The sequence below is a fragment of the Perognathus longimembris genome, chromosome 4 (assembly GCF_023159225.1).
Source record: "Perognathus longimembris pacificus isolate PPM17 chromosome 4, ASM2315922v1, whole genome shotgun sequence".
Taxonomy (NCBI): domain Eukaryota; kingdom Metazoa; phylum Chordata; class Mammalia; order Rodentia; family Heteromyidae; genus Perognathus; species Perognathus longimembris.
The window spans coordinates 5,123,064-5,142,678 of NC_063164.1; the positions used below are offsets into that span (position 1 = coordinate 5,123,064).

At 53.0% G+C, this 19,615-nt stretch overlaps 1 protein-coding gene across 1 annotated transcript in view; it reads right to left on the reverse strand.

Annotated features, from left to right (window-relative positions):
* The window catches only part of Inpp5d (inositol polyphosphate-5-phosphatase D), an 89,890-nt gene extending 71,720 nt beyond the window's left edge, over positions 1 to 18,170 (reverse strand). The window contains exon 1 of the mRNA XM_048344479.1: positions 17,936 to 18,170. Coding sequence (XP_048200436.1) covers positions 17,936 to 18,069 — 134 coding nt within the window. The 5' untranslated portion in view covers positions 18,070 to 18,170. The remainder of the gene's footprint in view (positions 1 to 17,935) is intronic.
* Positions 18,171 to 19,615: the final 1,445 nt, after the last annotated feature.

Genomic DNA, 19,615 nt, shown 5'->3' on the forward strand with positions numbered 1-19,615 from the left:
CTCCTCTTCCTCCTCCTCACCCCACAGACGGTTCCCCCTCCCGCCCCTTCTCCCGGAGGCTGGCTCCTGTCCTTTCGGAGACTCCGATTGTCCCCACCGCTGGTGGGTTACCCTTGAGGATGCTTTTAGCAAGGCACCCCATCCTTCTCTTTCTAGAAGCTCAGTGTGTCTGCCGTGGGAGAAGGGGGATGAGGTACATTTTACTTTCCCAGAACCTCTGGAAGGAGGAGTTGCTAAGTCTGAGCATCTGGTGAGAGGGGGTACACTGGTGGGCGGTCCGAGTCCTGCCCAGAGCCTGGCAGCCACCCTGGTCCCTGAGAAGTCCACCCCCCCCCCACAGTCACCCCATGGCTGAGACCAGCAGGCAGGGAGCAGTGTAGGCAAGCCCACTGCCATTGGACCCCATTCTCTTCCTGAAGGCTGTGTATCCGTCCTCCGACCCACAACGAACCTCCACCTGGGGTTCTCATGAATCTTGAACCGCCCCCCCCCCCCCCCCCACCTCTGGCCTGGCCCTCCATGCAGGGACCAAGCTCACAATAATGCTTCCTTCTAGAAGTGTCACTTAGCCCCTCTGGTGTGGCAGATATCCCATCAAGTGTCTACATTAACTAAAGTCGAAAGATTACACATTCGTTGAAAAAAGATTAAAATCACACAGAAAGATATAAAATGGAAAATATCGGTTTCCTTTCCAGTAAGTCCCAAACTCGTGTTTTTAAAATACTCCAATTTGGGCTGGGAATATGGCCTAGTGGCAACAGTGTTTGCCTCGTGTACATGAAGCCCTGGGTTCGATTCCCCAGCACCACATCTATAGAAAACAGCCAGAAGGGGCGCTGTGGCTCAAGTGGCAGAACAAAAGGAAGCCAGGGAAAGTGCTCAGGCCCTGAGTCCAAGGCCCAGCACTGGCAAATAAACAAACAAACCCTCCAATTTATTAAACACACACACACACACACACATCTTTTTTTTATGTGTATGTACTGGTACTGGGGCCTGAACTCAAGGCTATGTACTCTCACATAGCTTTCTCATTCAAGGCTGGTGGTGCTCTACCACCTTTTTGGTGGTTAATTGGACATATGTGTCTCACAGACTTTTCTGTCCAGGCCGGCTTCGAACCAGGATGCTCGGATTTCAGCCTTCTGAGTAGCTAGGATTAGAGGCATGAGCCACTGGTGCCCAGCTATACTTAGCCTTTTCTTTTCTTTCTTTTTTTTTGTGGTTTTGGGCTTGAACTCAGGGCCTAGGTGCGGTCTCTGAGCTCTTTGTTCAAGGCTAGTGCTCTGCTATTTTGAGCCGCAGCTCCACTTCTGGTTTTCTGGTCATTAATTGGAGATAAGAATCTCACGGACTTTCCTGCCCAGGCTGGCTTGGAACTGTGATCCTCAGACCTCAGCCTCCAGAGTAACTAGGATGACAGGCGTGAGCCACCTGTACCCAGCATGCACATTTTAAAGTGCATTTAAAGTCATATTAAATATGCTGCTCTGAAATTTCCTCTCTGTTTTTTGTGGTACTGGGATTTGAACTCAGTCCCTTGAGCTTTGCTTTTTTCCATGAAAAAGAAAAAACAATCTTAGAGGTCATCTCATGTCCACTGAGAGAGATTTTTTTTTTTTTTTTTGTCAGTCCTGGGGCTTGAGCTCAGGGCCTGAGCACTGTCCCTGGCTTCTTTTTGCTCAAGGCTAGCACTCTACCACTTGAGCCACAGCGCCACTTCCGGCTTTTTCTATGTATGTGGTGCTGAGGAATCGAACCAAAGGCTTCACGCATGCTAGGCAAGCACTCTACCACTAGGCCATATTCCCAGCCTGAGACTGATTGATTGATTGATTTACCATCCTCATCCTGTGGATAAATGGTCATATATTTGACCAGACGTGAGCTGAGAAAACAGCTTTTATTTCCAACAGACCATCTCTGTTGCTTCATCATTGTGTCCTGGGTGAACGCATGGCGTCAGCTTCCTTGTCAGGAGAAGGGAGATGGCGGCGATGCACTGCGTCCCTGCCCCTGTGCAGATGGAGTACAGGCCTGCAGGGACAGCCTTCAGGACAGGACCTGGGCTTGCTGGCCCACGAACTTCGCCTGACCCCTGGGACGCAGAGGCTGAGAGATGCCAGCGTTTGACATCTCGGGAGGGCATCGCAGCCGCCACTCAGGGAGGCCGTGTCATGCGTCTCCCCGTCGCCGGATATGAAAGAGCCTACTTCCCCTGCCCGCTGGCTAGCATCAGACGTTTGCATCTTTGCCCATCTGAGAAGTGGAAGAAAAAGGATTGCTTGCTTCAGTTTGCTTTTTCCCTGTGAGAAAGGCTCGTCATGTTCTCCTGTTTAGCTGTAGTTACTTCTTTTTCTTCTAAATTCCTTTTCATCTCTCTCTCTCTCTCTCTCTGTCTCTGATCTTTTGCTTATTTATAAGACTGTGATCTCTGCTACATTTTGGAGTTATTTGTTAGGGTTTTTTTTTTTTTTGAGGTATACAAGTTTTATACTTTGATGCCCCTGGTTTTACAATCTTTCATTTCATGGCTTCAAACCAATGGGGGCTGCAAGGAAGTCTGGGGAGAGTCACCTCCTTTTACCTCCCTACCCACTTCCCCGCCACCTCCCCCGCCCCCCCAGTTCTGTCCCTCTATCCCCTGTTGGAACTCTAGAGCTGGAACAACACAATTGTCTTACACCAAGACAGGGGTCTGGCCCAGACCCCTCTCCTTCCAGAGAGGTTCCTGGGGGACTGGGAGACACCCTCCCCAACCCCTTTGCCCTACTTCATGGCTCACAACTTCAACCCTCTTTTGGGGAGACCTTGAGATAAAGGCCAGAGGCGAGCACCGCCCCCCCCCCCCTGCAGTGAGTCTCTCTCTCTCTCTCTCTCTCTCTGGGCTCCTGCCCTTCCTCCCACACACCAGCAAGGGAGGAGGGTGGGGGAAGCTACTCAGGCGTCCTGAAGCCGTGGGCTTGCAGACAGGAAGAACGAGCAAGGAGCCATGATACACACACACACAGAGCTAGTGAGAGCAAGTGCAGCGGACCAGCCTGGCTTCCAGATGTCCTAGAGACGCTGAAACCAACAGTCCCACAGTAGTACTGAGAGAGCCCAGAATCACAAGCTAGTACAAGCCGGGCGCTGGTGGCTGCCACCCATATTCCTAGCTACTCAGGAGGCTGAGACGGGACGATCATAGTTCGAAGCCAGCCCTGGCAGGAAAGTCTGTGAGAGGCTTATCTCCAATTAACCACCAGAAAACCAGAAGTGGAGCCGGAGCTGTGGCTCCAAGTGTGGTAAAGCAAAAGAGCTCAGGGACAGTGCCCAGGCTCTGAGTTCAAGCCCCACAGCCAACAAAAGAAAAGAAAGGAGAGTAGCTAGTACAACGGGAAGAGAAGTCTCCCCTTAGGAGGGAAGGAGGACCCAGGGGCGAGGTGGGGGAAGGGCAGAGCGCTGTCCCTGGCTTCTTTTTGCTCAAGGCTAGCACTCTGCCACTTGAGCCACAGCGCCACTTCTGGCCGTTTTCTATATATGTGGTGCTGGGGAATCGAACCCATGACTTCCTGTATGCGAGTCAAGCACTCTTGCCACTAGGCCATATTCCCAGCCCAGGGGCTGTGCATTTCCTAGCCTGCACAAGGCCCTGGGTTCCGCTTCCCTGGAACCACAAATACATAGCACTGAAGATGCTTAAAGCCAAGACTCCCATCAGAATTGTGGGAGACAGCTAGGGCCCTACGTGGTAATCTTGGCTCTCCGGTGGCCCCGGGGCGGGGGGGGGGCCCACCAGCTCTCTGGGGGTGATTTGGTCCTCATTTGCACGCTACACGCTCCCTGCTTGGCCTCCGAGGCGGGGCTGTGTTTCGGGGTGATTGTGTCTGGTCAGGATGACAGAACTTGGTTTTGCTACGGTAGGATGGCATTGTCCATCCTCGCGGGCAGGGGCTTAGAGCAGGCAGCCCGCGTGACGCCCCTTCACGGGTGCAGAGCCGAGGGAGACGAGTCAGAAAGGCTTCCTTTCTGTGGGGGAGACATTGCCGGTCAGCCCTGATGTGGTGCTAGACACTTGATGCTAAGATGAGAAGAGGGCAAATGAGAGGAGGAGGAAACAGGCCGGATGGGGCCGGATTGATTCTCTTAGATAAATAGTGCCATTTCTGTTCAACTATTCCTAGCCCGACGAGCAACCCCCCCCCCCCGCCCTGCACATATTCAGGAGCATCCTCCCCCACCCACCCCGGCACCCCGCAGACAGATGGGAAATCTCATGTGGAAGTCACGGCACCCCCTAAGTGTTTCTGTCTCCCTCTGCCTATCTGTTCACTGCTGTTCAACCCTCGGTGAAGCTTGCTCTCTCCATGGTTTCTAATTTCTGCTGTGGCGGGTATGCGTTTTCTCTTTGTCATGGCTAAATGTCGCATACTTCTGGACAGGATGGGGTGTGCGGTAGTCCCGATGAGGTGGGTTGGAGAGTCTGCCTTCAAAAAGCCACTGGGGCCGACATGGAAATGAGAGAAAATAAAGGCTATTTATTCACCACCATGGCCCCGAGCCTGAAGAATTGCCAGGAGAGAGTGCTAAAATCCAGGGATGAACAGAGGCCGTAAATTGCTAACTTGAGCCCTGCCCCCAGGAAGAGACACAGCAGAGCTGGGCGCTGGTGGTTTACACCTGTAATCCTAGCTACTCAGGAGGCTGGGATCTGAGGATCACGGTTCAAAGCCAGCTCGGGCAGGAAAATCCATGACACTCTTATCTCCAATTAATCGCCAGAAAACTGGAAATGGTGCTGTGGTTCAAGGGGTAGAGAGGGCTAGCCTTAAGCTGAAGAGCTCAGGGACAGTGCCCAAGCCCAGAGTTCAAGTCCAAGGACCAACCGAGAGAGAGAGAGAGGGAGAAAGACAGACAGACAGACAGACATGTGACAGGAGGTCAGCAGGTGGGGGGTAGGGGTGAGGCAGGCAGAGCATCCTACAAGAGCAGCCCAGAGACCCAGCCGGCACTCTTCCTCCTATAGCTGCAGGAAGCAAAGACCGAAGAATTAGACAAGCCGGGATCTCACCATCTGTCCAACCACCGCCTCATGACTTGCCCAACTGCCAGATGGACCTCGGGTGTGGTTCTCACATCCCCATCTCTGATGGTCATCCTATCTGGTAAGAGGATTGGGGAGAAACCCACTCCCATCTCTAAAAGAGATGAGGTTTTCTTCCACAGATCTTTGTCAAAGGAAAAAAAATCACCAGATGCATCTAAAAAGGACACCATTTCCTTCCTTCCTTCCTTCCTTCCTTCCTTCCTTCCTTCCTTCCTTCCTTCCTTCCTTCCTTCCTCCCTCCCTCCCTCCCTCCCTCCCTCCCTCCCTCCCTCCCTTCTCTTCTTTCATTATCCATTCATGCATTTGTTCTCTCTCTCTTTCCTTTGCAATGTTGTCTCCCGGCGTAGCCCGGGCTGGCCTCACGCTTGTCATCTTCCTTCCTCGGCCCCCCCAAGTTCGAGGATCACAGGTGTGTTCCGCCAGGCCTGCCAAGAGGCACCATTTTTCTAAGAATTCAAAGGAACGGCCTCCATCTTAAAGAGCATTATTGTTTCAAAAGGGCACTGCGGAGAAGTCTGACCTGAGAACTCTGTGAGATGGAAGAGACCGCCGTGGGTCTGAAAGTGCAGAAGTCAGTTGGGAGAGAAAGAGAACTGCTGAGTGGCTCAGTCCGGGGGTCGGACACTGCCAGGCTTGGAGCAGAAGCCAAGGTGGAGGCAGAAGACCAAACTCACATCCTGGAGAAAGCTAAGGAGGAGGAAGACCAATCTGAGAAAAGTGAGCAAAAGGAAAAGCACGAAGAGGTTTTTTAAAAGGAGAGAAAAACAGATCTTAACCTTCTAGCATGCAACAGGGGTTCTTGAAAAGGCAGAGATAACCTTGAAGAACAGATCAAATAAATGTCAGGCATGTAGCCCAGGGGCACTGTTACTTGCCCTGGGTTTGATCTTCAGAGTGGCAAAAATAAAATAAATTGTATTTATATATATGAAAACATAGATAAGGCCTTTGGTAAGTAGGAAGGGAAACGAATACCCAGTCAGCTGCACAGTCTTCCTCTGGTCCCCCCAGCTCCATTCCGCTGCCCTTTCCTGCCTTCCCTGAGCTCCAGAGGCCACCTCACCCAGCGTTGGCCAACCGGAGGCCCCCATATGTTGGGCTCTGGCTATACCTTTAAGGGGCAGTGCCGAGAGACCTGCCTCTTCTCCCGCCCTGGGGCTGTGTGGCTGTTAGCCACTCTTACCCCCTTCTGGGTCCAGAACCGGAAGAGGTAGCAAACCAGCCCCGCCTTCCGCCTTGGCCACGTGTGTGTGAAAATGGCTCCGGGCCAGGCCCAAGGGGCGGTCCTATGGGATGTGATGACCGCCCATAGAGGAAGTTCTGTGACATCACTATGATGGGCAGCTTATCAGCCTATCGCCAGTATGCAGTTAGTCCCTCCCCTTCCTGCCGCCACTACTGTTATATAAACCCCTCCCCTGAGTAAATCCGGTGGGAGTTCCTGAAGCTCACTCTGAGATGCCCGCACTCGTGTCCCGAGTCGTTCTTTAAGTGGGCGAGGGGAGGAGGGGCGTTCTCGTGACTAAGCACCCCCCAAGGTTTGCACATTGGGCCGCACTCCAGCTTTCTACCGCCGGGGTGGAATATGCGCGAGGGTGAAAGGGGACCCGACACCCACAGAGTGAGGGGAGGCAGAGATGGGGATCAGCAGGGGTGGAGGTCCTCCTCAGGACGCGCAGCTCGGCAGCCCTGCCCGGCTTGGAGGGGGGCAAGCCTCCCTCCCCAGGGGCGGGCCTGGCCGCTTCTCGGTTCTTCTCCTTACCACCTCTTTTGAATGTGCTGCCTATTTCCTGTTGGGATCCTGGCCGCCACACACACACACTTAGAAGTGGAGAAAGAAATATAGCAGCAGTGATTTAAAAAAATATTTTTTTGCCATGATAGAAAACGATGCATAACTGTGTGTGAGAAAACTTGAAAACTTCCACTGATGACTTGCTGTCTGAAAATTACATATAACTGATCAAAGGGGACGTGAGAAGAAATGGAAAAGACTAAACCAATATCCCTGAAATGGAAATCAATACTAAACAATCATTTTTATCAATGATGGCTTTGTTGAAACATTTTTTAAATGTTTCTAAAAACAGATAATTATCATGCTTCCTAAGTAGCTCCAAGATACTTTCTAATGAACTTCATATAACTCTTAATCCATAATATGACCCATCTGACTTGTGAGAATACACACACACACACACACACACACCACACAACTGTAAATAAAATTTAGAGTATGATAAAAATGTATTACAATCAAGGATAGTTGGTTTTCTCAGGAAGCTGAAACGTGTGTGTGTGTGTGTGTGTGTGTGTGTGTGTGTGTGTATAGAGGTCAAGGAGAAGAGGGGCAGAGGAATGGAGAGAGAAAGGGTTGGCAAATACACTTATAGTATTCAATGCATATAATGTGAAAACAGAACCCAGAAAACTGATGGGAGGGGTAGGGTTGGGAGAAATGAGGAATTACAATGAAGGGGTGACACTGACCAAGATACACTGGGCTCACACTGACATGTTGGATTGAAATCCATTTGTATAACCACTTATTGGTAAATAATAATGATGATAGTCCAGCACAAGTAGCTCCCACCTGTAATCCCAGCTATTCAGGAGGCTGAGATCTGAGGACTGCAGTTCAAAGCCAGCTCAGGCAGGAAAGCCCATGAGACTCTTCTCTCCAATTAGCCACCAGAAAACTGAAAGTGGCACTGTGGCTCAAGTAGCCTTGAGCTGAAGAGCACAGAGACAGTGCCCAGGCCCAGAGTACAAGCCCTGTGACCGACAAGAAAAAAAAAAAAAAAGATAAAGAATGGTTTATTATAATCATACCAAATGGCTTAGCACTGAAGATAAAATAAAGCCACTGTGCCAATAAATAAAAAAGAGACATTAAAGAAGCATTTGATGAAAATCATCACTCAGTTCTTGGACATTTTTCATAAGACAAGAGACTATTGGTCCATTCTTTGACCTATTAAAAGCAACGATTTACTTTCATGTAGTTCTCCCTATGTGTCCAATATTGGGCCATCCAATCTGAGACTTCTCAAGGTAACATTTGCTTTTCCCAATAGTCCCCATTGTACCATGTTTAGAACTACTGGCCAATGGAATTAATTATGAAACTGGAATAATTTGTAAGTAATTGGAGGACCACAAATGATCATAATCTGCAGGTGATACAAGTAAGATTATTCAGTAAGAAGCAACTAGAAAGTAATTTGAAATAAGGAGTCAGGGTGAAGTGGAAGAATGAAAGAGGAATTTATAAAATTCCCTAGAAGCTACTGGTCAGGAAGAACCAGTAACTGTGAGGGAAAAGGTATCATTCACAACAGCAACAAAGGTCAGAAATGATCGGAACAAGACGTATGCCAAATCTATATAAAAAAAAAGAGTTACAAAACTGAAATCAGACACAATTTATCACACTACTAGGAAGAAGCTAGTTACTCAAACGTATTATCTGGTGTGCTCAGAAAAAGCATTAAAAAGTAATAGGAGAATCTGAAAATAACATCTTATAAGGTTGTAACAGTACAATGGTAATGATGTTGGTAAAAGTATTCATGAGCAGGTATACAGGTAAGAAAGGCATCTATAAGACTTAATAGGTGGTGGGCACTGGTGGCTCACGCCTGTAATCCTAACTACTCAGGGGCTGAGAGCTGAGGAAAACAGCTCAAAGCCAGCCCACAGAAAAATCTATTAGCATTTTATCTCTAATTAACCAGCAAAAGCAAAGCCAACACTCAATAACAATGCCAGAAGTTGCTCAAGTGGTACAGCGCCAACCTTGAGTGAAATAGCCATGTAAGAGCTCAAGTCCCAGTTTCAGCGCATACACACAAAAAAGACCTAACGTGTCATTAAAATGAGGAAAAGCAAAGCAGTTTTTGAGAGAGATGGTGACTTCAGAAAAATGCATACAAATCTTAAGTACGTGCCATTTGTTCAGTTCCAGTGAGATTAAAGGTGTTCAATGTAAAACACAGAGACAGAAGTAGAAACAACAGACCACAACCACTCCATTGCTTTTGCTAAGTGCAATGCTAAGCCCTGGATACACACTTTTCACTTAACGCATCGACAGTTCTACCATACAGGTATTCTCAGCATGGTTTCCAGACGAGGAAGCCAGGGTCCTGTGGAATTAAACGAACCACTAAAGATGTGTCTCTTCATCCAAGTTTACTAGGTACAAAGGCCCTGTCCTATTTCTCCCGAAAAGCAAAGGGAGAACTCACAGGAGAAAAAGATAGACTTGATGAAAATGTAAGACTTTGCATGCAAAAAAAGTTTAGGCTGGATACTGTGGGTCACACCTGTAATTCTAATTACTTGGGAGGCATAGATCGGTGGGATCAAGGTGAGCTTGGGCAAAATGTTCAGAAGAAATCCTGTGAGCCAAAATAAACCTTTCCTCTTTTAAGTTAAAAAAATAATAAAAGTTTAGGAGACTCCCCTCAACCAATAAAAATGCTGGGTGCGGTGGCACGCCTGTTGTCTCAACTATGTGGAAATCATAAGTAGGAAGATTAAAGTCCAGGAAAGCTGGACATAACTGCAAGAAACCTTACTGGAAAAAATAACTACAGCATAATGGCTGGAGGTATGACTCGGGAGGTGGAGTATCCTTACACACACAGGGCCTTGCAATCAAACCCTAGTACCGCCAAAGTAAGTTAAAAGGAAGGTTAGAGGCAAACTATAGCAGAAATATCTGCAACAAGCATAAACAACTCATCCAAGTATCATGGAAAGTCTGCAGCTTGAATTTAAAAACAACAACAAAAAAAGGCAAACAAAACAAACGGGACAGGTGTTGGTGGCTCACGCCTGTAACCTTAGCTACTCAGGAGGCTGAGATCTGAGGATCCACAGTTCAGTGTCAGCCCCGCAGGAAAGTCCGGGAGACTCTTATCTCCAGGAAACCACCCCAAGCCAAAAGTGGATCTGCGGCTCAAGTAGTAAAGTGCTACCCTTGAGCAGGGACAGTGTATAGGCTGTGCGTTCAAGCCCTAGGGCCAGCACGCAGGAGTATGTGTGTACGCCAGTGCATGCACACACACACACACACACACACACACACACACACACACACACTATGCGGAATAGGGTAGTGGAATGTGGCAGGTACTTTCTTGTACAGAGCACAGATTTCTGGCAAGCAATTTTCCATTTTGTGTCAGGTGCCTGAAAAATGTTCCTGTCCTTTGATCGAATTGGTGTTTGTTTGTTTGTTTGTTTGTTTTGTTTTGCCGGTCCTGGGGCTGGAAATCAAGGCCTGTCCTGAGCCTCTTTGTGTTCAAGGCTAGTGCTCTACCACTAACCACTTCCAGCTTTTTCTGAGTAGTTCGCTGGAAATAAGAAGCTGGCTTTGAATGGCAATCCTCAGATCTCAGCCTCCTGAAAAAGCTAGGATTACAGGCGTGAGCCACCAGCACCCAGCTCATCTAGTAATTTTACTCCTGGGAATCAATAACCAGTGTGTGTGTGTGTGTGTGTGTGTGTGTGTGTGTGTGTGTGTGTGTGTGTGTGTGTGTGTGTGACAATTCTGCCCAATGACTTCCATCACTGTCACATTTACAGCACTAAGCCGTTGTGGATAACTTATATGTCAGACCAGAGCAGAATCATTTTTATAAAGCACAGCATGTCATGTAATACCATTCTGTACACCCATTGAGTGTGATGTTGAAGAAGGAATTCTAATTCAACAAAAAATGCTTCTACTTCTAGAAACCGCAGAGTACAATGGCTCGATAGTACATGTACATATATGGACACATAAAATGGAGGTTCCATACACAAGATAAATGCAGAGATGGAGAGAAAGAGAGGCTGAGTCAGCAAGTTAACAAGGCTTCTGTTCAGCTCTCAGGGATTGTGCAATGAGTTTGCTGCTTTGCACTTTGTACTTTAGGCTTAAAACCATTTCTTAAACGCTATGGGGAAGACTGTCTATCAGCAAGTGAAGCTACATTGTCACTATTTGCTGTAGTTCCCGCCCTGCCCATGAGCACCTCTCCTCTGATTGGCTCAGCTGATTCTTAGAGACTCAGACCTTCCATTGTATTCAATTTACAACTGAGCCTACTCTCCCTCCCTCCCTCCCTCCCTCCTTCCCTCCCTCCTTCCTTCCCTCCCTCCCTTCCTCTCTCTTTCTCTTCCTCCCTTCCTTTCTTCCTTCCTACCTCTCTCTGAACTCAGCCTCATGCTCTTGCTTGTTGCTGTTGATTTTCTACTCCAGGCTACCATTCTCCCACTTGAGCTACAGCTGGGCACCTGGCTTTTTGATGGTTAACTTTTAGGTAAGAGTCTCACGGACTTTCCTGCCCAGGCTGACCCTCAGATCTCGGCCTTCTGGACAGGCAGAATTACAGGCGTGAGCCACCAGCCCTTGGGACCATAGCGGTTTTCCCGTGAGTAGGGACAACAGGTGTGCCCATGCAAGAAGAGAAACTGGACCCGTTCCCAGAAAACCTGTCCCTATGTGCGTCACCCCCTCTTCCCCAATGCCCCACCTTCTCCCACGAGGCAGGGCCGGCTACAGCTGTGAACACAGTGCCCCTACCCCTTCCTGGGACGTTCTGTGCCCTGTTGAGCCTTTTCAGGGTGGGAACACTTTCACCTCCTCAGCATCTTCCTCTTAATTTGGAACAAGAACCCTGAGTGTTCAGGATCCTTTCTTCTCGCTTCACTTTCCCCAGTCCCATTGGCTGTTCCGTCTTCAGCGTGCCCACACCCCGCCCTGCCCCAGGCTCTGGGGCGCTCGACCCTGGTCCCAGCAGCTACCGGCCACTGGTGCGTCATCCGAGTCCTCTTCCTGCCTCGCTCTCTTTGAACACTTCCTCCGAGGAGGCCGCGCACGACAGCTCGGTGTCTGCCGGGGGCCTTCAGGAAGTCTGGGGGGGGCGGGGGGGGTGACACTGCCCGGGCTGTCCTCTCTCCTGTCTGGAACTTTCTAACCCAGATGAGTTTTACACCTCCTGTGCTCCTGGAATGCTGCTGCTGCTGCTGCTTGCTTGCTTGCTTTTTGAGTTCATGAAAACGAATGGGCAGTGGTATTTTTTATCTACGCAAAGCATCTTGTGGGCGCCGGGCACACGCCCAGCCTCCGTTATCGACGCTACCCCTCCCCCACACCTAGCCGCCCAGCAATCCAACGGTTTCACCTGTGCAGAGTCGCGGAGCAGACGTTTCTCCTCCCAACCAGGTAGAAAGTGGCCAGTGAGCTTGTAAAAAAAGATACTCAGTCTGCTTCAGTGCTGGGGGAACGAATGCAAATCAACCCACAGCAAGCACCAGGTGGTGCTGGTGGCTCAAGCCTGTCATCCCAGCTACTCGGGAGGCTGAGATCTGAGGATTGCAGTTCAAAGCCAGCCTGTGCAAGGAAAGTCTGTGAAGCTCATTTCCAAGTAACCACCAAAAACAACCCCCCCAGGAGTGGAGCTGTGGCTCAAGTGGTCGAGCGCTACCTTGAGCACAAAAGCTCAGGGATGGCGCCTAGGCCCTAAGTCCCAAGCCCCAAGACTGGCAACAAAACCAACAAGATGTCTGCTGTGGCTCTAAGGGAAAGACAGACAACAAGGGTCGGCCGGGAGGTGAGCTGTGGGAAGGGACAGGGGTGTTCCTCCCTCAGGGACAACAGTCTAGCGGTTCCCCGGGACCTTTAGACACGAAACAACCTATCACCCCGCAAACCCACTCCTAGCTATGTCCCCTAGGCGTGCATCAATCAGCACACGCCCCCGCCAAGACTTGCCACGAATCTTGTAGCAGCCTTCATTACAGCAGCCAGGGCGCGGGGACAGCCCGATGTCCCCGGGCTGCTGCTGAGCGGCTGCGTCGCACGTGGGAGCCACACAATAAACTACGGGTGAGCCCCACAAAGGACGATCCGGGTGACCCCACAAACCAACCTTGCGCACGTCACGCTTTGTGAACCAGTCCAAAGACCACACGCTACACGATCCCACATACGCGTGGTGCCCAGAAGAGGCAAATCCTTAGAGAAGGGACAATGGCTGTCTCTAGGCCTGGGGGAGGGGACAGGGGATTGACTGCCGCCAAAGGACACGGGGGATCTTGGTGAGGAACTGACCGCGCTCGGAGGGTCTAGGACTGTTCGCCATATTCCCCTGTGATTGTACCAAAGGCCCCTGGATGGTAGACTCGTATGTGGAGGATGACTTTCGTGGCGTGACTCACGCATCAGTTTGAAAAATAATAACCCACCGCTGGGCGCCGGTGGCTCACGCCTGTTGTCTTAGCTCCTCAGGAGGCTGAGAGCCGAGGCTCCCAGGCTTAAAGGCAGCCCTGGCAGGAAAGTCTGGGCTCTTTCAGCAGGCAGGATGCAGGGTGGTCAGGAAGGCTGGCTTTCCTTTTCCTTTTTTTTTTTTTTTTTTTTGCCAACTCTCACGGGTCAGATCTAGCCAGCCCAGGCCTTGGCCCTCCGGGTTTCGTGGCATGGCGTGAACTGGGGGAGGCAAGGCGGCTCCCCGGCTCCCCATTGCTCTGGTGGGAGGACCTCACCTGAGGCTGCAGGGCCTCAAGTCCCAGGGAGATGGGATCCTTCAGTGAAGATGTGCCGAGCCGGACACTGCGGGCTCCCGCCTGCAATCTCCGTAACTAGGGGGGGCTGAGATCATGGGAGGAAGGATCATGGTTCCAGGCCAGCTTAGACAGAAAAGTCCAACAGACTCCATCTCCAGGGAGAAGCTGGGTCCATTGGTTCTCAAGCCTGTGATCTCAGTGAAGGCAGCCAGAATGCAGCCCCGGCACAGGCCTGGGCCGGAAGTGAGACCCTATCTTAAAAACAATCAGTGGGAAACCAGGCTGGAGGGGCAGCTCAATGTATCGTGCCAGCTTAGCGAGCATAGGGCCCTAAGTCCAGCACTACCTCCTCCAATCTCTACAATCCTCCAGCACTACCAAAAGGAAGTGCTTGATCCCTAGGGTTTATTTAGTATATGAAAACAGAGCAATTAAATCTGATATGGGGTAAGAAATGTTACAGGGTTTGAGGGAGGGGAGTCCCCGTTCCCCCAAGAGTCCACCACTCAGAGATAGCCTCAAGCAAAAAGATGGATTGATTGGGGAAGCAAAAAGCGAACTGACCGGCCAGGGACGCAGCGCAGACTCGGGAGCTGAAACTGCGACAGTGAAAAGCAGGCTGACCGGCCAGGGACACAGTACAGACTCAGGAGCTGCCACCGTGACCCCGAGCAGCCCTCAAATTGGGGTTTATAAAGGTAAAAGCGTGGCGCAGATGTAGGAGTTTGACGCAGGGGGTAGAGCAAGCCACAAACAAGCTAAGCAAGCCATTTACAGAAGCAGAATTTTGGGGTCAGGCTGACCTAATAATCAAGACGGAGTCAGCTCTATTCCCACCCCCCCCCAACATTTCCTACCATGTTTCCCTAATCAAGATGGAGTCAGCTCTACAACAGAATCTGCTGAATTATTTTTTCCAGGAGGGGGAGGGAGAGGGGGAGCATGATGGAGTGCAGTTGATTGGGCTGCATTGTATACACGTGTGGAAATGTCAGTGAGCCCTCTCCCCCCCCCAACTAATATACACTCATAATGAAGATGGCGGCTGTCTCTTGCTAAGTATCACACAGGCACCAAAGCCATGTGCTTATGTGCGGCCACTTTCAGGAGCCCATGAGCCTCCTCTCCACACACTGGCCACGCTGAGTGTGGAAAACACCCCCTTTTTTCACTTGCAAAAAGAGCCATTTCATTTGCATGAAGAGCCATGTGAATGTTCAGAAGCTTTGAGGAAAGGGTGGTGGAAGAGGAGAGAAGGTAGCAGGCTACTCACTCCACGAGTCCTGGCTGCAACCTCCGCCGGCCATTTCTGTCTATCCAGTGCCTCCTCTGGCAGAGCCTGGAGCCTAAGGCCAGTACTCCTAGCTACTCAGGAGACTGAGCTCTGAGGATCACGGTTCAAAGCCAGCGCCAGCAGGAAAGTCCATGACTCTTCTCTCCAATGAACCACCACAAAAATCTAGATGTGGAACCATGGCTCCTGAGCCAAAGCTCAGGAACTGAACCCAGACCCTGAGTTCAAGCCCCAGGACCAGCAAAACCAAAACCCAAACCAAGTGCCTTCTCTGTAGCGCTTGCTCAGGAGCTGCCGCCACCCATCTTGCCCACCTCCGTATCTTCCTTCCCAGGAACCACGCGAGTGCCAGCCCCGTCACTTGTTCATTCTGCAAATCTGGCACGTTCCATAACGGATCTGTGTCTCAGTTTCCCCGTCTGCAAGGTGCTGATGATAGTACCTCCTCTGAAGGTCATCGTGGACATAAATTAAAGGGTGTGTGTGTGTGTGTGTGTGCGTGCGTGCGTGCACGCGTGTGTGCATGTGCCAGTGCTGGAACTTAGACTCAGGGCAAGCAACAACCCTTAGCTTTTTATCCTCAAAGCTGGCACTCTACCCCTTCAGCCACATCTCCACTTCTGTTTGTTTTGGGTTTTTTTTTGCCGGCTCACTGGAGATGAGTCTCACCGGTTTCTCCTGTCCTGGCTGGCTTCCAACAGCTATCCTCAGATCTCAGCCTTCTGAGTGGCTAGGACTACAGGAGGGAGCCACTGGCGCCGGCCTATGGGAGTTGTTACTGCGTGTGAGGACCAGGGATGGCGTCAGGGGAGCCTGTGCCTTCAGTGTTGGCAGAGCAGCCTCGGGGCCTGCGCTCCTTCCCAGAGCTTGTCACCGATCGCTTCCTAGCACTCGGAACGACTCCTCTGAGGGGAACGTTGGCAACAAATGTCCTTCTGTGCCTTTTTTTTTTTAAGTTTTCTTTTCTGCTGTGCAAACAAGGCCTCCAGGCCTAGGGTTGCCTGGCATTTGGTCTCCGGGAGAGAACTTGACCGGACAGTGCCTGGACGGCTGCGGAAGTCCACGACGCGTGGACCCCGGCCGGCCTCCCTCCTTTCGGAGCCAAGGCCGACACACACACCTCCCGGTCCCCCGGAGGAGGCCGGCTCTGTAGGGAGAGGCGCGGCGGGAGAAGCCAGCCCGATGGGCAGCTCCCTCCTGGACGGTAGCCAGCTGACCTACTTACGAGCGGGCTCACTCCAGGCTGTTGCAGGGAGGACGTGCTTCCAGAACGACCCGCGCAGCCTGAGTGACCCGCCACCCCCCATCGCCACCACCTTCCCGGCGGCTCACAGCACAGACAGGTGACAGGGCTGACCTCTCGGGAGGAAGTGAAGGGCAGGGTGGGGGCCCGGGGGCAGCTCTTCAGTCACGTGGGTGGCGCTGGCTGGTAGCCTTGTCCTCGGGTGTCTCCCGGCCTCCTCCCCAGAGAAATCCAGTTCTCACTCCCCACACGAAGGCCTCACCTGACAAGGCCTGCGCGCGGTCCCCGACCTCCAGACGCAGGTAGCTCAGCAGGCGGCGGGGGTGGGGGGGCCCTGGCCACGCCCCCCCCACACCCCAGAGGGCACAGGGAGGAAGTTCAGAGGCCCCAGCCCCTTGGGGCCCAGAGGGCTGAGCAGCCTGGGCTCCCTCTCCACATGAATGTTTCCAGAGCGGCCGGGTGGGTCGTGGCGCCTCTCTGGAGTCCTACCTCGCTTTGGAAGCAGGGCCATTCGCAGGGCTCTGCCTGGAGTCAGAGAGACCCTGGCCCCCGCATCCGAATCTGAGCCCCAGGACATACCAGCCACCCCGAGCGAGGGCCGCCCGTGAAGCAGGCTGCCACAGAGCCCTGGAGGCTGTTGGCATTCAGCCAGCTCAACAATCACCCTTGGCTCAAATCCCACTGGGCCAGAAGAGAAAGTCTGTGGCTGCCTTGAGATGCTGAAGACGCTTCCTGCCCTCTTGAAGGCCCCCCCACCCCGGGTGGATCCCCACGGGGTGCTGCCTTGGGGAGGCCCTGGCCACCTGCAACTCTGGTCTCCCTCGTGGTGGGGGCGGGGAGGCACAGGGCCGTGGTCCATCTGTACGCTTGGGCAGGTCTCTAGTACCGGGTTAAGTACCCTTCCTTGTCTGTCCCAGAGCCCATTTGCCTAGGGCCAAGAGAGGGCGGATAACAGGGCCTGTGGGAACGGATGACCTTGGCTTTGACTGTCAGCACCCGCTTTAACTGCCTGAAACTCCGGTGTCCTCGTCTGCAGGGCTAGATGGCTCTGTGCTCTAGGTGGGTTTGAGGGTGCAAACAGGCCAGACTGTGCTGAGCCTAGCATGCCCCAGCATGAGTCAGGGCTCAGAAACAGGGCTGTGGCCAGCCACCCACTTCCCCCCTGCCCGGGAGAGTGGCCCTCCCGGCCAGCCAGCCAGGGGATGCCACCTGGGGCGTTCGGAGGATCACACCCGTTCTGGCTGCACCCCGGCACTGCCCAAGGCCGAAGCAGGATGGGCTTAGAACACAGGACGGCAGGAATGAGGGCCTCTCTCTGATGTCACTACAATGGGGTGTTAGACAAGAGCCTTCAGCCAAGTCTGGTTCCTCTGTTTAGACAACGATCCACTTCAGAACCCCGAGCCCCGATCTCCCCTCTCCTACCTCCGGAGCCCAGGAAGCCCCTGGCACCCCAGCTCATAGAGATCTGGGTGTGGGCCAGGCCTGGAGGGGCTCTGAGAGCTCTACACTTGCTGCAGACGCGTGACAAGGCTCTCTGCCGGGCACCGTGGGGCTCTGTTGGGCCCTCGACCACACAGAGCGGTGTGTACAGGTCAGGCCAGTCACCCTGAGACTCGAGAACAATCCAGCCCAGCGCTAGGCCCCTTGCCAAACCGCCAGCTACTCCTCCCTGAGGGTCGCCCCCCCCCCGCCGCGGTGGCAGTGCCAGGGGCCGGGGCTGGGCGGGGAGCCGTGTACTTACAGCACGCAGAGGGCATAGGCCCGGGGGATGGACTCGCTGGCGCGCACGAGGAAGCTCCCATCCTTGCCCGCCCTGGAGAGCAGCTCCTCGGCCTTGGCGCGGGTGATGTTGCCATGGTTCCAGCCGGGGACCATGGTGGGTGCGGGCCTCTGGGGCTTGGTGGGTCACCACCCTCGAGACCCTCACGCCGCCCAAGGCGACTGCGTGCCCCGCGCCAGGCCTGCTGCCCGGTCCCTCTCAGCGGCTGCCACCAGCTTAACTGACTGACTTCCTGTTTCAGGCGCTCAGGGAGGGAAAGGAAGCTGAGCCGCACAGAACTTCCTGATTACAGAACTCGGGGAGGGGGGCAGTGTCCTCTACTTTCCCACCCAGCCCGGCCACTGTCTGCCGGGCCCTCCTGCTCACTCCTGGCCCTGGTCTTCTCTTCCTCCCCCCCCACCCCCCAGTGTTCATCATGGCCACCAGACACTTCCAGCATCTGCTGCAAGTCCTGCCTGGTTCAAGGGTCAGCGTTTCCATCTGGACTGAGGACTGTCCCCGGAACAGAGCATGACGGGGACGCATAGGCATCCGGGCCCCCACAGCCCCTGTGCTGGGAGGATTTTGTGGCTGCCACCTCCCGAGGGTGCCAGCGGCTCAGGGGCCTCCCTGTAACTCAGTTCTGTGCCCCCCTGGGGCAGCCGGTTCTCCTTTCCTGTACCTGGCCGACCCACGCAGGGAGCCCGGGCAGCTGGACACACCAAGCACTCCCCAGCAAAGGCTGGGCCTCTCCTGGGCGCTCAGGAAACCAGTCTTAGGGAAGGACTCACGGGCAAGCTAGCCGCTGGATCAGGGACAAGGTTTGTTCCTGAGTCCTTCGCTGTGATAGTCTCAAGTGACCCGTCAGACTGGCCACATTTGGCTCTTGCTCAAAGGCCGCCAGCAGAGTTCTGAGGGCTCCGGAGTGGACCCTGTCCTGGGGTTCCCAGAGCTTGCTGCCCTTTGCCCTTGCTCAGGCTGGCCAAGGGGAAGGGGCCAACACCGGCCGGCTGCAGAAGCAAATGGCCCCAGGACACGAGAGCAACCCCAGAGCTAGACAGCAGCCCCACTCTGACCACAGGAGCTGGGGCAAGGTTCTTATCTCTCTCAGCCTTGGTTTCCTCTTCTCTAACTTGAGCTCCGACTCAAGTGTGTGGAGCTGTGCCGTGGTCGCTCCGGAATAAACCCCCATGCCTCCATGCACAGCAGAGCCCTGTGGATGCACCTGGCCCGGGCCTGGGCCGGGTGTGGGGACAGTGGGGACAAGAACCGGGCCCCCTATGCTGCCCACCCCTCACCAGCTGGCTCCAAGGACGCTAGCGCCACAGCGGGCCCAGCGTGGAGGCCTCGCCGGTCTACCCGATGCCTCGTTTCCTCTCTCCTGCTCCGTTCCAGCCACCCCTGGTGTACCCTCTCCAAGTTCCCTGCCGGCCTCTGCTGACCCATTCAGCGCCTTCAGCCTCAAAGCCTCCGGTGTCCTTCAGCAGGATCCATTTTCAGTCCTCACTATTGTGGAGGTTCTTTTTTGTTTTGTTTTGTTTTTTGTTTTTTGTTTTCTTTTGTTTTGTCAGTCCTGGGCCTTGAACTCAGGGCCTGAGCACTGTCCCTGGCTTCTTTTTGCTCAAGGCTAGCACTCTGCCACTTGAGCCACAGCGCCACTTT